Genomic DNA, 13056 nt, shown 5'->3' on the forward strand with positions numbered 1-13056 from the left:
TAATTTACATCATTATAACTCGTCGAATTATTTATTCAATTTTCTTTCCAAAAAAATTATATATTTACTCGGTTCGATAAAACAGAATCGAATCATTCAATTATTATACTCATATATTTTTTTCTGCTGTAAATGAGGATTTGTTTAATATATTTGATGTCGAAATGCCATAAATCAGGAATTAATGTCTGAGTATAAGTTAAAGATATGTGTATAATATTAGTAAATATATTTAGTTTTTTAAATAAATATACATATTTATTAAGTTAGTTTTTAAAAATTTTGATTAGCTAGTTATTTCATTGAAATATAACTTAGTTTCAACTGATTTCCCATTATGTTTTTAAAGATTTTCACGTGGCAAATTTGTCTTTCATCCGGCAACATTTATCTTAAAGAGCAGTTATTTTGTTAGATAGTCTCACGAATTTTTGTTTGTGAGACAGATCAACTCTACCGATATTTACTATAAAAAATAATACTCTTAACATAAAAAGTAATATTTTTCATGGATGACGCAAATAAGATATCCGTATCATAAAATACGATCCGTGAGACTATCTCAAATAATTTTTATCTTTTCTTAATATCATATTTGCCGTCAACTTCGTTTATGTCTAATGAAATCATCACGTGCATCGCATGCGAGTCAGGTGTTTTCAAAGTAAAAACCTGATTGTATATGTCCTAGCACTAATTTCCAAATCGCATCATTCCCATGCATCCCAAATTTCTCTCCAAGACGTACGCTGACTTATCACCGATCAAGGCTTGCAACTGCACCGTGAGCAAGAAGCGACGTCGACGACTAAAGTGCATTTATCGATTTCTATGTCTGATTTCAGATATTGAAGCAAACTTCCATCTATTTCAATAGATTGGTTATCACGAAATCAAACGGCGAAATTGACGACATAAATTACATGGAGATAAATGTTAACAGATTAGCCACAAATTTGGTACGTGAAAATCTTTCAAGGATACAATCGATAATCAAGGGAAACCATATTTTAATGAATTAACCTTTGGAAATACATATGTTTATATCTTATTTTGTATTATTTCGTGGAGCATATATCTTACACATGTTATGCAAATATTGTTATCGATAATAAACGCGTAGGCTAAATATTTTAATGTATACAACGTCATTCCTTCTTCTTCATTCTGGTGTTGTACGCAATGTTCGAAGAGATATGCTTGTTCAAGTATCGAGGTCAGATAAAACTTTCAAGTTTATTTGGTTTTTATTTTATTTTTTGGTCAATTTATTGATAAAACAATATATATAAGTATAATAAATTTAAAATTAATGTATAAATTCTATGTAGAATATATAATTTTGCATTTTGTGGTACAGTAACTATTTGGAGAAATTCGATAGAGCGTGATATTATAGAGTCGATATCTCGTGAAACAATCAACGTGTATCTGATTTATATCCACAATGAAAATTAATATTAAAATTTTTTCGTAAATTAGGTTGAATTGGAAATCTAAATTTTTTCGTAAATTAGGTTGAATTGGAAATCTGCTAACGAATATGAGATGATTTCACAATTTTTTTCCGGATATTATAAAAGTAAATCATACGGAATGTCTCGATCCAAAAATAGATGTGTATTAGAAAATTCAAATTTGACGTGGTGTTGGAAATTGAATTAGATGTACAACGTGTAATAATATTATATATTTATTTTATATGATACATATAAATATTGATATCAAATAATTATATGAACATAAAATATATTTATTTGTGTGCTTAACTAATACTGATGATCACATGTCTCTTGATCCCCCAAGATGATTACAATAGTAATTTTCCCAATTCCATACCTCCGACAGATATTTATCATCATCCATCAGCTCCGGCAGCTCAATCTCCGCCCAAAAGTCATCAACGCCTCCACCTTCAACAGCGGCGCTACTCTTCTCAACCACCATCTTGGCTGCCAATGCAGCGGCGGCCTGGATATCCCTGGCGGTGCTGGTGGATGGCCGCGGCAAGCGCTCGATTACTTCAGGGAAATTTAGCTGAGCCTTGTGGCCTTTGAGACAATGGGCAGCAACGTCGTATGCTCTGGCAGCCATCTCCGGCGAAGGGAAAGACCCTAGCCATATTCGATTCTTTTTCTTGGGCTCCCGGATTTCTGAAACCCATTTTCCCCACCGTCGTTTGCGCACGCCTCTGTAAAGTGGGTGGCGCGTGTCGCTAAGTGCTCCAGCTTGTTTCGAAGAATTTTCGGCGGCGGTGGCGTAGGTGTCGTCGTTGGTGTCGCCTGATGGTGGTTGCTCCATTGCAAATCAAACTCGGCATGCATGCCAAATTGGCAATATCGCAGTAATATTTATGCTTTCTTGGTTAGGACTTGGGACCAGAAGAAAACCTGAATTCACGAATATGCCCTCAAACCTCGACCTCAAAAAAAAAATTAATTATTTTCTCCTAAAACGTATTTTCATATAATATTCCAAAAAATAATATATTTTTAGATCCAATATATTTTATTCATTTTTTACATTTGAATAGATGAGTTTGAATAAATTCATTTTTTTTTTTTGAAGATTTACTGGACAGTGAATTTCAAACGTAAAATAGCTATTCTTTGAGTCATTAACGTGAATTTCAAATTCATCGTAACTTTGAATCATTTCAAATCATATGTTCAAGTACTTTCTCAAATCCAAATCTTCCGTCCAAACACAACATTTTTACATTGATGAGTAATAATTTATCTCTACTTACACAATCATATAGTCGATATAATATACGTGCTCACTGTTAATAGTTTGAAAACAACATTAACCACTTAAAATTTGGATCGGACCTTATGACAACGTTGCAATTTGGTCAAATTTCCAATAAAATGTTTGTAAGATTCTGCAAGACAAACGTAAAATACCCTGTTTGCGATCAAGTAGATTAAGAATACATCACTTTACGAGTCTCATATTTGTTCGGTAGTCTATTCAATATCAAAATATTTGACTTATCAAAACTCAATTGATTTAAAATAGTATTAAAAAAAATAAGACATTCCTTTGGTGTGTGAGATATAATCAATATATATGATTTATAATATAATAAAGAAATGATAAATCTATATATACATATACATATGAGACAAAAATATATAATAAATCAATATCTTATAATTCAAACAGTTAACTATGAATAGATATTTATTATTGTAATCGATTTTTGATTTTTATTTTTTTTTTACGAATTTAACCTTAAAACACGACACAATATGTCATGGTCGAGGCACTTGAAAGTTTTTGGTCCCCTTGAGTTCACATGAACAAAAACAACACGAGAAGTAGGTGACTTAAGCTTCACTTTTTTGTCCTTTTCATCGGTTTCTTTTATTATTTAGGAGGGCTTGGGCCATAGACCAATACATAGTTAAATAAATATAGTGAAATTACATCATTATTTTTTAATCTTTGACAAATTATGTGATCATTTTGAGCAATTGCATGTGGTCCCGGGTATGCATCTTACATACTAGGTTAGAGTACCAGAAATTAGATTTTGGAGGTTAATTCCGAACGAACTTGACAAAGAATTTTGCTACACTACACTAAGACATCAGTTGTGGGTTCTTACATCAAGTCATCAATTTGGAAATTTCCTTGAACTTTCGACGCCAGCTAGACGTTGGCTCCGATATATACATGTTCTTACAATGATACATGTGGTTGTCGGTCTTGCATAACTTTAAGGTAGCATTTGGTTTGCAGAATTAAATGCATCGATTGTTAAATCTTATTTGTTATTTCTAATATTTATGGTTTTTTATAATAATTTTTTATGTTATGAGTGATCAAATATTTAAAGAGACAAAAGTGTAGATAAAGGTAAAGAATTATTTTAGTAATTTTTTTAAAAAAATCTGGAAAGTGGATATAGTAGTTATAAGTGATACAAATTTAATAAAAATGATTTTCATTAAAAAAAAAATTAAAAAAAAAGGATTACTTTTGCAATTTTAGAAAGATACTTTTGGTATTTTCTATTGTATATTTTATTTTTAATAATAGCCATCTCTCGTTCGAGTTAAAAAAATTGCCCCTCCGGACATGGAACCAAAATATTTTGTACATGTTTAAAAAAACTAGTAATAAGATCTTCATATCTATCTTATCGGTCTCAACAATAATCAGGAAAATGATGGAGAAAGAGAAACGAACAACTGTTTAGTAGTAGTGAGTATGCAGGGTCAACATCCGTGAAACGATCGATCTCACTCATCAATAATATAAAATTAATATTTTTTCAATGAATTAATTAAAAATAAAAAATTTTGTGTTATCGTACCGAAAGGTCCCTACATATTATTTTGGCCCTCGAGCATCACGTGCAACAACACTATACGTATATTTTTTCACGAGTTAAAATTAATCAAGTCCACGTAGGTTGATTATATTAATAATATTATATTATATTATAACAACGAAGTTTCTAATCTCTCTTAACCACCATCTTTAAACTATTGTCACACGCCGTATGCTTCCCTTAGTTATAAATAAATTCGAAATAAATAGTGACAAGTCGTGATACTAATAAATAAATAAATAAATAATTGTTTCGCTTTCTCGTGTATTTATTTTGATATGAATATGACTATATGGTCACTGGATGAAATATATAATTTAAAAAGATGAGATTGTAAATGGAAACTAGCAAGTTTTTTTAAAAATCAATGTTCAATTTATAAATAAATCATCATATTATATTAACTACAACATTAAATTGTATGTCTAATTTTGGATTGACAAAATAATATATTTTTTGAGAAATGACAACTGACTATTAATATATGATGTAGATTTTTATTATTAAAAATAAAAGATCGATAATGTTATTGATACGATGATAATTAGTTCGTGATGGGTAGACCAAATAGAATGATTTTATTGCCTCCCTTGTTTACTGTGGGGAAATACGACGCAAAAAAAACATGTTATTTTATCTTCAAACTGCGTATCATTTGGTTTTGGGGATGAATAAATATTATTTTCATGAATCATTGGATGGTATTTTACGTGGGAAAGATATCGAATTCTGGTGAGTAGTTTTTTTTCCATATCTGTTGGTCATGTATTTTATTGTTTCATGCTGAACTCGCTTGTAAGTGGGTTTTTTTTCTCTCTGTTTTCTGGTTTTTCTTGTTGTGCATTTTTTTTTTATAGATTTGGGAACCTTTCAGATCTGGGATTAAATGATATGGTCAGTTGGGTTTCTGCAAAAAACGTTCGAATTTTTATAGAGAATTTGAGATGGGATCGAGCCGGATTGGTTTTCTAAGTGTTCTCAGAGTGTTTTCCAAATTATCAACCATTGAGACTGGAATTTTTAGTGTTATTCGGGATTATTACAGCTCAAAACCTTAATTTATTGGGCTGTTTTGTGGGACCAAATTAGAATTTGGCATGGGGCGTGTTGAGTGGACTGATGGGAATAAGGCTATGGCGGTGGCGGTTTTGGGAATTAAGGCCTTTGATCACTTGATGTCAAACTCGGTTTCCCATGAATGTTCATTGATGGCTGTTGGGAGTGATGAGAATTTGCAAAACAAGCTCTCAGATCTTGTGGAGCACCCAAACTCTGCCAATTTCTGTTGGAATTACGCGATTTTTTGGCAGCTTTCAAGGTCCAAGTCCGGTGATTTGGTGTTAGGATGGGGGGACGGCAGTTGTCGAGAGCCTCTTGAAGGCGAGGAGACGGAAATTTCTGGAGTTCTAAATACAAGACTTGAGGATGATTCCCTGCAAAGAATGAGGAAAAAGGTTCTTCAACATTTGCATACACTGTTTGGGGGAAGCGACGAGGACAGTTATGCGTTTGGATTGGATAAGATTACTGATATTGAGATGTTCTTTCTTGCGTCTATGTACTTCTCCTTTCGTAGAGGAGAAGGGGGTCCAGGGAGGTGTTATGCATCTGGTAGACATATCTGGTTGTTGGATGTTGTGAAATCGCCATTGGAATATTGCGTGAGGTCGTGCCTTGCGAAATGCGCTGGTTTGCGAACTATAATATTGATTCCAACTGACAGTGGAGTGGTTGAACTAGGATCAGTGAGATGTATCCCGGAGAGTTTGGAACTTCTAAAGATGATCACATCTTCGTTTTCTTCATTTTCTTCGCTGCTCAAGGCCAAACAAGCTACGGCTGTGGTGGCTGTTGCCGACAAAAGAGATGAGCGTGGTCGTAATTTGAATCCGTTAAAAAGTAACCAGCCAGGAGTAGTCTCCAAAATTTTCGGGCAGAACTTAAATTTATGTCCTGCACACCCCAACAAGAAACTTTCTATTAAGAATGTGGAAGATGAAACAATGGATGCTAGCACGGATTGGAACAGGTTGCCTCTTATGAACACTAAAAATGACTTTCATGGGGCGAGGGAAGATCCAAGTACTGACAAGTTTGGGAATACAAAACCAGCCCAAATGCAGATTGATTTTACCGGAGCCACATTGAGGCCTATAATTTCGAAACAGCCTATTGTTGTGTCTGAGCAGTCACATGTTGAGATTTTACACAAGCAGGCAAATAATACTGGGACAATGGATGAGAAGAGGCCTCGAAAGCGTGGTAGAAAACCTGCAAATGGAAGAGAGGAGCCACTCAACCATGTAGAAGCAGAAAGACAGCGACGGGAAAAGCTGAACCAGCATTTCTATGCTCTACGAGCGGTAGTGCCCAATGTTTCGAAAGCAGACAAGGCGTCCCTTTTGAAAGAGGACTGTAGCTTACATAACTGAACTTCAGATGAGGCTGAAGGAAATAGAGTCTGACAAAAAAGTGAATGGGTCTGTATCAACAGAAGGATTTCCTGTAGAAGCTAAGCTAAATTCAGAAAACCAAGAACAGACTCCAAGCGTTGACATTGAATCTGGCTGTGATGAAATCATTGTGAGAGTGAGCTTACCATTGAACGCCCACCCGACGTCAAGGCTCATTCAAGCTGTAAAGGACACAAATGCATGCATCGTCGATGCAAATTTTTCAATAGGGAGTGAGCAAGTTCTTCACACATTTGTAGTCAAGTCTCAAGGATCACAACAGCTGACTAAAGAGAAGTTGATCAAAGCATTTGTTCCTTAGTCCAACTCCTCACCGCAATTGTCATCTATTCGGTAAATACAAGTGTCGTTTTCTTTGACAAATTTACTTGCTTAATGGTTGCCTCGTGAACCGATCTTGAAAACATTATTCAGAGATTTTTTATATACTTCTGGTAATGGTAGGAGTAAAAATAAACTCCATTCAGTCCAAGTGGGATAACTATTTCCTGTTTGTCTACAACACACATATTATGTATATCCACCAGAATTTAACTTCGTATATATCAAATTTCAGTCTACTTTTAGCTGGTTTTTTGTCGACGTTGTCGGTTCCGAAGCAGTGAACATAGTTAGAATGATGGGAACTTGACAATCTCTGATCCGGATGATGAAAAATGCAAAATTTTTGAAGGTTTTTAACATAAGATTTATTTGCTTTCTTTCTTTTGTTGAACCTGAGGATAAGATGCGGCTCCTTTCGCACTTATTAGGCCTGCTGTTGATCTTGACCGATAAAAAAAGATGAGTGGCAGTTCCCTTTGAGAAATAATATTGGTGGGTAGCCCTGAGGGAGACATCGGGATGATATTCATCAATTATCATGTTGGACCACTAGCATTCTTGAATTTTGAGGATATTGTGATATCTTTTTCTTTTTCTTTTTCTTTTTCTTTTTTTTTTGGGACAAAGTATGCTTGATGTTTTTATTATAAATGAGTCTTTTATTGTTACATACTTACATGTTAAGAGTGGTCGAGTAGGTTTGAAAATTTTGGTGGTCTAAATTATCTATTCTTATACATTTTATATTATATTATATTATATTATATATAAAAATTGTGTGATTTTATTTTTAAATAAAAGACGGTGACTGCTCTATCTCCGCGGTTAGTTGTATAAAGAAGAGAAGCAAATGATGACCAACCTAATGTGTGGACGATTGAGACCTGTGGAACATTGTTCATTTCTTACATTTACATCATTCGTTGTATTTCTATTATGGAATTTATATATCTATATTATATGAAAGGAGATAATTCTTTATATAATAACTTTTGGTGAAGCAATTTTCATTTTCCAAATTTGTCTTTTTATGCATTTTTTTAGTTAATTTATCATTTCTTTCGTGCAGATTTTATTTAGGAAAATTAATTATTTATCAAAGTACTTGGTCTAAATTTATCACTAAATAAATTTACGTACAGACACAGCACGTATGAGATAATATTGGGTGAAATTTAAATATATTAACATGAGAGGGAAATAAAAAATTTAGAAATTTATTATCTGATATTTGCTAAGAAATGAATAAATTTTAACTATTTAAATTTTTATTTAAATAGTAGATAATATTTTTTATGTATAAAGTGTTAAAATTAATTATTCTCAGATGTTTTTTTAGTTATTGATACATATATATTTCACAAACAAAATATATAATTTTAGTTTCTGGATTCTTGGAGCGTTTCCATTTATTCTATACTATATTATTAAGTTTAAGATAAATAAAGTAACTAATTTTTATGTTATGATGGATTTTTTTAAAAGATCAACAATATCTGTTTAAAATTATAAAAATATTTTATTTTCATTTAATAAAAAAATTATAAAAATCTATTTGAGTCAATTTATTTATTGTTTTATCACTGTCATGACCTCTTTACAAAAATTTTAAAACTACTAAAATATTGTTTTTTATATTCATTCAAATTTTTGAATTTTAAATGATTGTATCATTACTAGTATACAAATTAACATAAAAATTAAGTTAACAAAATAATAAAAATTAAAAAAAATGACATGTATACACACAATAGGTACAAAGTGTTGCTAGTATATATTAAAAATGATTCATTACTAAATCCATTATGAATTTATGAGTATGTCTCTTGTGAGACGGTCTCACGAATCTTTATCTGTGAGACGAGTCAATCCTACCTATATTCACAATAAAAAGTAATACTTTTGGCATAAAAAAGTAATACTTTTTCATGGATAACCCAGATAAAAAATCTGTCTCACAAAATACGACCCGTAAGAACGTCTCATACAAGTTTTTGTCATCCATTATATTCAAAATTTCACAAGGGAATGCGATACAATAAGAAAAAACAAATATCAATTACATGTATAGCTATATGAAATTCCATTTATTATTAATATATTTTCAGGATGTGTTGTTAGCCTTAAAAATACCGTTTGAAGTTAAATATAAGATAAATAATATAATATAATAAGAAAAAATAAAAAAATATAGTTAATATAGTATTTGATTTGATTGATAAATATAGTTTGTTTAATTTGAATGGTTAAATTTTAGATAAAATAGTAAAACATCATTTTGTCTTTTTAATAATTAATAAAATATTAATAATATTATTTACTAAATGTAATATTGTAATTTAAATTCAATGATTTGATTCATGTAAGATAAATAATTAGTAGGTAGATAAATAATAATGATCAATAAACACGTGCAATAAAATCCAAAGAAAATATAAGAATCTACCCGTCGATGCATTATATCCCCGTAAAAAAATCTTTGTTCCTTTCGTTTAATTAGGTTAAATTAAATTTCATATAGAATCAGAATTAATAATGAGAGCGTGTAAAATATTCAATGAACATATTGATTTACACGACCTATTAATGTGTGGTAGGATTGTATTACTTAAGTGGAAGCTCTTGAAAATATGAAATTTTAATTAATAATAAAATAGTAATTCCGCCGATGTAAAAAATACGTATTTCCAATAATATATTATTTCGTGGCGTAGCTCTAATACTTAACATGGGCCTGGGCCTGAGGTATTAGACCGTCTCCTAGAACCTTCTCAATTGGCCCAACTTCCTGTAACCGCCTTCCTGTACGGTCAATCGATATAGAGTGGAGAAACAACGATGGGTCGACTCTGACGAGCCCACCACTGCTACACAAATATAACCGCTAAATACCAAAATAATTCCAGATAAACGATAAGAGATCATGAAGGAAGAAACGGAAAAGGCGGCGGTGTCGGCGTTGATTGAGAGGGCCACCAACTCCACGGCGGCGGATGTTGATCCCCGGCTCCTCAAGGCCATAAAATCCTCGGTCCGCTCATCCGATCCCGAGCTCCGATGCGCCGCCCAAACCCTATTATCGCTCATGAAACGTGACCATTCTCAGGTACCTCGTCTAATACAGTTTCATTATTATTCAGGAGCATAGCTTTAATTAAAAATTTATTCACGAAAAGCTCAATCTTATTAGCAAATTGCTTACCTTTCAAAGCTTACTTGCTTTAGATAGATGGTTGTATGATCGGATTTTCCTCAATCTACCGTAATTTCACCAGTTTCATTCTCGATTTTTATTTTAATTTAATATACATGCTTCTCATGTTTAGGCAGTGTGATACTGATACCTGAAGTTATTATTTGAAAGTATTTTTCCCAATTTGTCGACGCTAGGAAAATCATCAATGCCCCTTTATGAAGATATTTTGATATAAATTGGATTGTTTTGTGTTGTATAGGTAAGATATCTTGCACTTCTCATAATAAACGAGCTTTTCATGCGGTCCAAACTTTTTAGAACTCTTATGGTCGAGAATCTAGATCAGTTACTCAGCTTGAGTATTGGATTTCAAAGGAATTTGCCACTACCTGAGCCTACTTCCGTTGCATCTGTTCTGCGCTCAAAGGCTATCGAGTTATTAGAAAAGTGGAATGTCACATTTGGCATTCATTACAGACAGCTCAGGTTGGGGTACGACTATCTTAAGAACACCCTCCGATTTCAATTTCCTAACCTGCAAGCCAATGCAGCTCGGATTCAGCTTGAGAGGAAAGAAAGGGAGATGAGAACAAAAGAGATCTTGCTGAAAAAATTTGAATCCTTGAAGACTAGTATTTCTTCCATTAAAGATGAAATACAATCGACAGTTGATGAGATTGGTGAATGTTTAGATATTCTTAAAACGGAGGATGAACATCTGCCATTTGCTACTGTAGATGGTGAAGAAATCGAAGAGTTTCGTAACTCAGAATTACGGCAGATACGTCATGATTCTTTGAGAGAGGGGGAAAAAATTCAGGAGAGTAGTGAAAATAAAATTGTTTTTGATGCCCTGAGAGAACTTTATAAGGTTTTGGTGACTAAGCATCTAGCTGGAGTACAAGAATGGCTCTCTGTTCTAATAAGGGTGGACGTGGAAGATAACAGGTTCAGGGATTCTACTTTGAAGAAGTTTATAGATATTAGAAATATCATTCGATTGACTAAGGATAAATGTGAAGAATCGGGTTGTGCACTTCCTAATGTAGCAAATACCGAAGAAGAAGATATCTGGGAAGATGGTACTTTGCAAGGATTTGAGAAAGGGTACTCTGTTTCTAATCATTCCGATGGCAATGATTGCCCTGTTGCATCGACCGCTGATGATGCAAAGGGCATAGAATTCCATAATAAAGTGTCTGACAAAAATACGATAAATAGTTGTGACAGTGGTCGAAGCGAATCAAACCCTGCCCGAGGTAAACTCTTGGCTGAAGCCCCAGTTTTTACCTGGGGTTCCTTCCTCGATAACTGGGGCTCAAATCGGGATGTTTTGGCTAATCATAGGGGATTGGATCTTGAAGGTCACTGGGGTAGGGTAGACTGTGATGCAGTTATACCAGCAGAGAAAATAGCCGAACTTAATGTACGAGCATCTTTTTATAAAGAAGAACCTGTTGAAATCAAACCATGTCGAGCACCATCACGAAATGGACAACTTTGTCAAAGAAGAGACTTGAGAGTTTGTCCATTTCATGGACTGATCATCCCTAGGGATGATGAAGGAAATCCGATTAGTGAGAGCTCTATGGTAGAAGAGACAGATCCCCAGAATCAGTCAGTAGAAATGACTCCAGATGTGGACAGTGATAAGGTGGAGCAGCTACTAAAGCAAGCTTTGCTGAATGTTAGGGAAAGAGATAGAGAAGAAGCCAAGAAGAGTCAATCAGACAAGCAGGCTTTGAAGAGAGCAAAGCTTGCAGAAGTCCGGGCACACAATGAAGCTGTTCTTCGAAATGCAGCAGTTGCTTCAACTTCTAGATCCTCTCATATTGGAGGAGACATGGAACTTGGGAATGGTTCTAAATCTTCATCTAGAATCAAGAAACAAACACTTGCATCAATGCTGAAAAAGAAATATACTGCTAAAGATAGATTAGCTCAGAGGCTATTAAGCACTGGAGCAAGAGAGAGCACGATAAGACAGCTGACAGAAATAGAGGACGCCAACTATCGGGAGGCTTTTCCTAATCAGTGGTAGATCAAGGTTCAGTCTTACCCGTGTTTGTTTATTATTTCTATTGATCAAAGATAATGGCGTGCCTCAACTATCTTGTCGCCTTAAGAAGTTCCAGGTGCTTTTTTGTACTTTAAATTTGTGGACCAACTTTTAATTGCTACATATTGTACGTACGTAAACTTGGTTTAGGTCGCTCTTATTTCACGCCCTTTTCGCTGTTTTATTGCTGTAATTTTAGTAACTTTATTGAATGTTAAACATGTACTACCGTGGTGCAGCGGAGAGCCAACGATCGGAAATGAATCAAACAAACTGCAGCGCTCTTGTCAGTAGTAACACATGCAACACTGGTCAAGAAAAACGAACACGACCACTTCTGAAATTTTTGTACCCAATTAATAGAAATGTTATAAAAAAAAATTGACTCGAGTAATGAACTACCATAAAACACTTTAATGTCAATTAATGTTTTTAGAAAAATGCGATATTTTGACTATGATGGCATACTTTACTTCAAAACATCTTTTACAGTTATAACTAAAAGCGATCCAATATGATTAAAATATTTAATCAAATGTAATTACCAAATAAATTAGTGCAATTTCTCCTAAAGGAATCAAAACTGGATGATACTAATTCACATTAACTTTCCATATATCAGTGAAAATTTTGTTAAACATCAAAAACAAATATTTGAAAC

General features: G+C 33.4%; 2 protein-coding genes and 1 pseudogene across 2 annotated transcripts; 2 read left to right on the forward strand and 1 right to left on the reverse strand.

Moving 5' to 3' along the window:
• Window positions 1–1665: 1665 nt before the first annotated feature.
• On the reverse strand, window positions 1666–2309 carry LOC142544806 (ethylene-responsive transcription factor ERF023-like). Its single transcript, XM_075651843.1, has one exon. The coding sequence runs from the start codon at window positions 2299–2301 to the stop codon at window positions 1783–1785; it is 519 nt and encodes a 172-aa protein (XP_075507958.1). The 5' UTR covers window positions 2302–2309; the 3' UTR covers window positions 1666–1782.
• Window positions 2310–4887: 2578 nt separating this feature from the next.
• Window positions 4888–7376, forward strand: LOC142546763 (transcription factor MTB1-like; annotated as a pseudogene).
• A 2564-nt stretch (window positions 7377–9940) lies between these two features.
• LOC142546764 (UV-stimulated scaffold protein A homolog) lies at window positions 9941–12579 on the forward strand. Its single transcript, XM_075654656.1, has 2 exons — window positions 9941–10246; window positions 10596–12579. Exons 1-2 carry the CDS (start codon window positions 10064–10066, stop codon window positions 12375–12377), a joined length of 1965 nt encoding a protein of 654 aa, XP_075510771.1. The 5' UTR covers window positions 9941–10063; the 3' UTR covers window positions 12378–12579.
• Window positions 12580–13056: the final 477 nt, after the last annotated feature.

This window comes from Primulina tabacum, chromosome 5 (assembly GCF_025594145.1).
Source record: "Primulina tabacum isolate GXHZ01 chromosome 5, ASM2559414v2, whole genome shotgun sequence".
Lineage (NCBI taxonomy): Eukaryota > Viridiplantae > Streptophyta > Magnoliopsida > Lamiales > Gesneriaceae > Primulina > Primulina tabacum.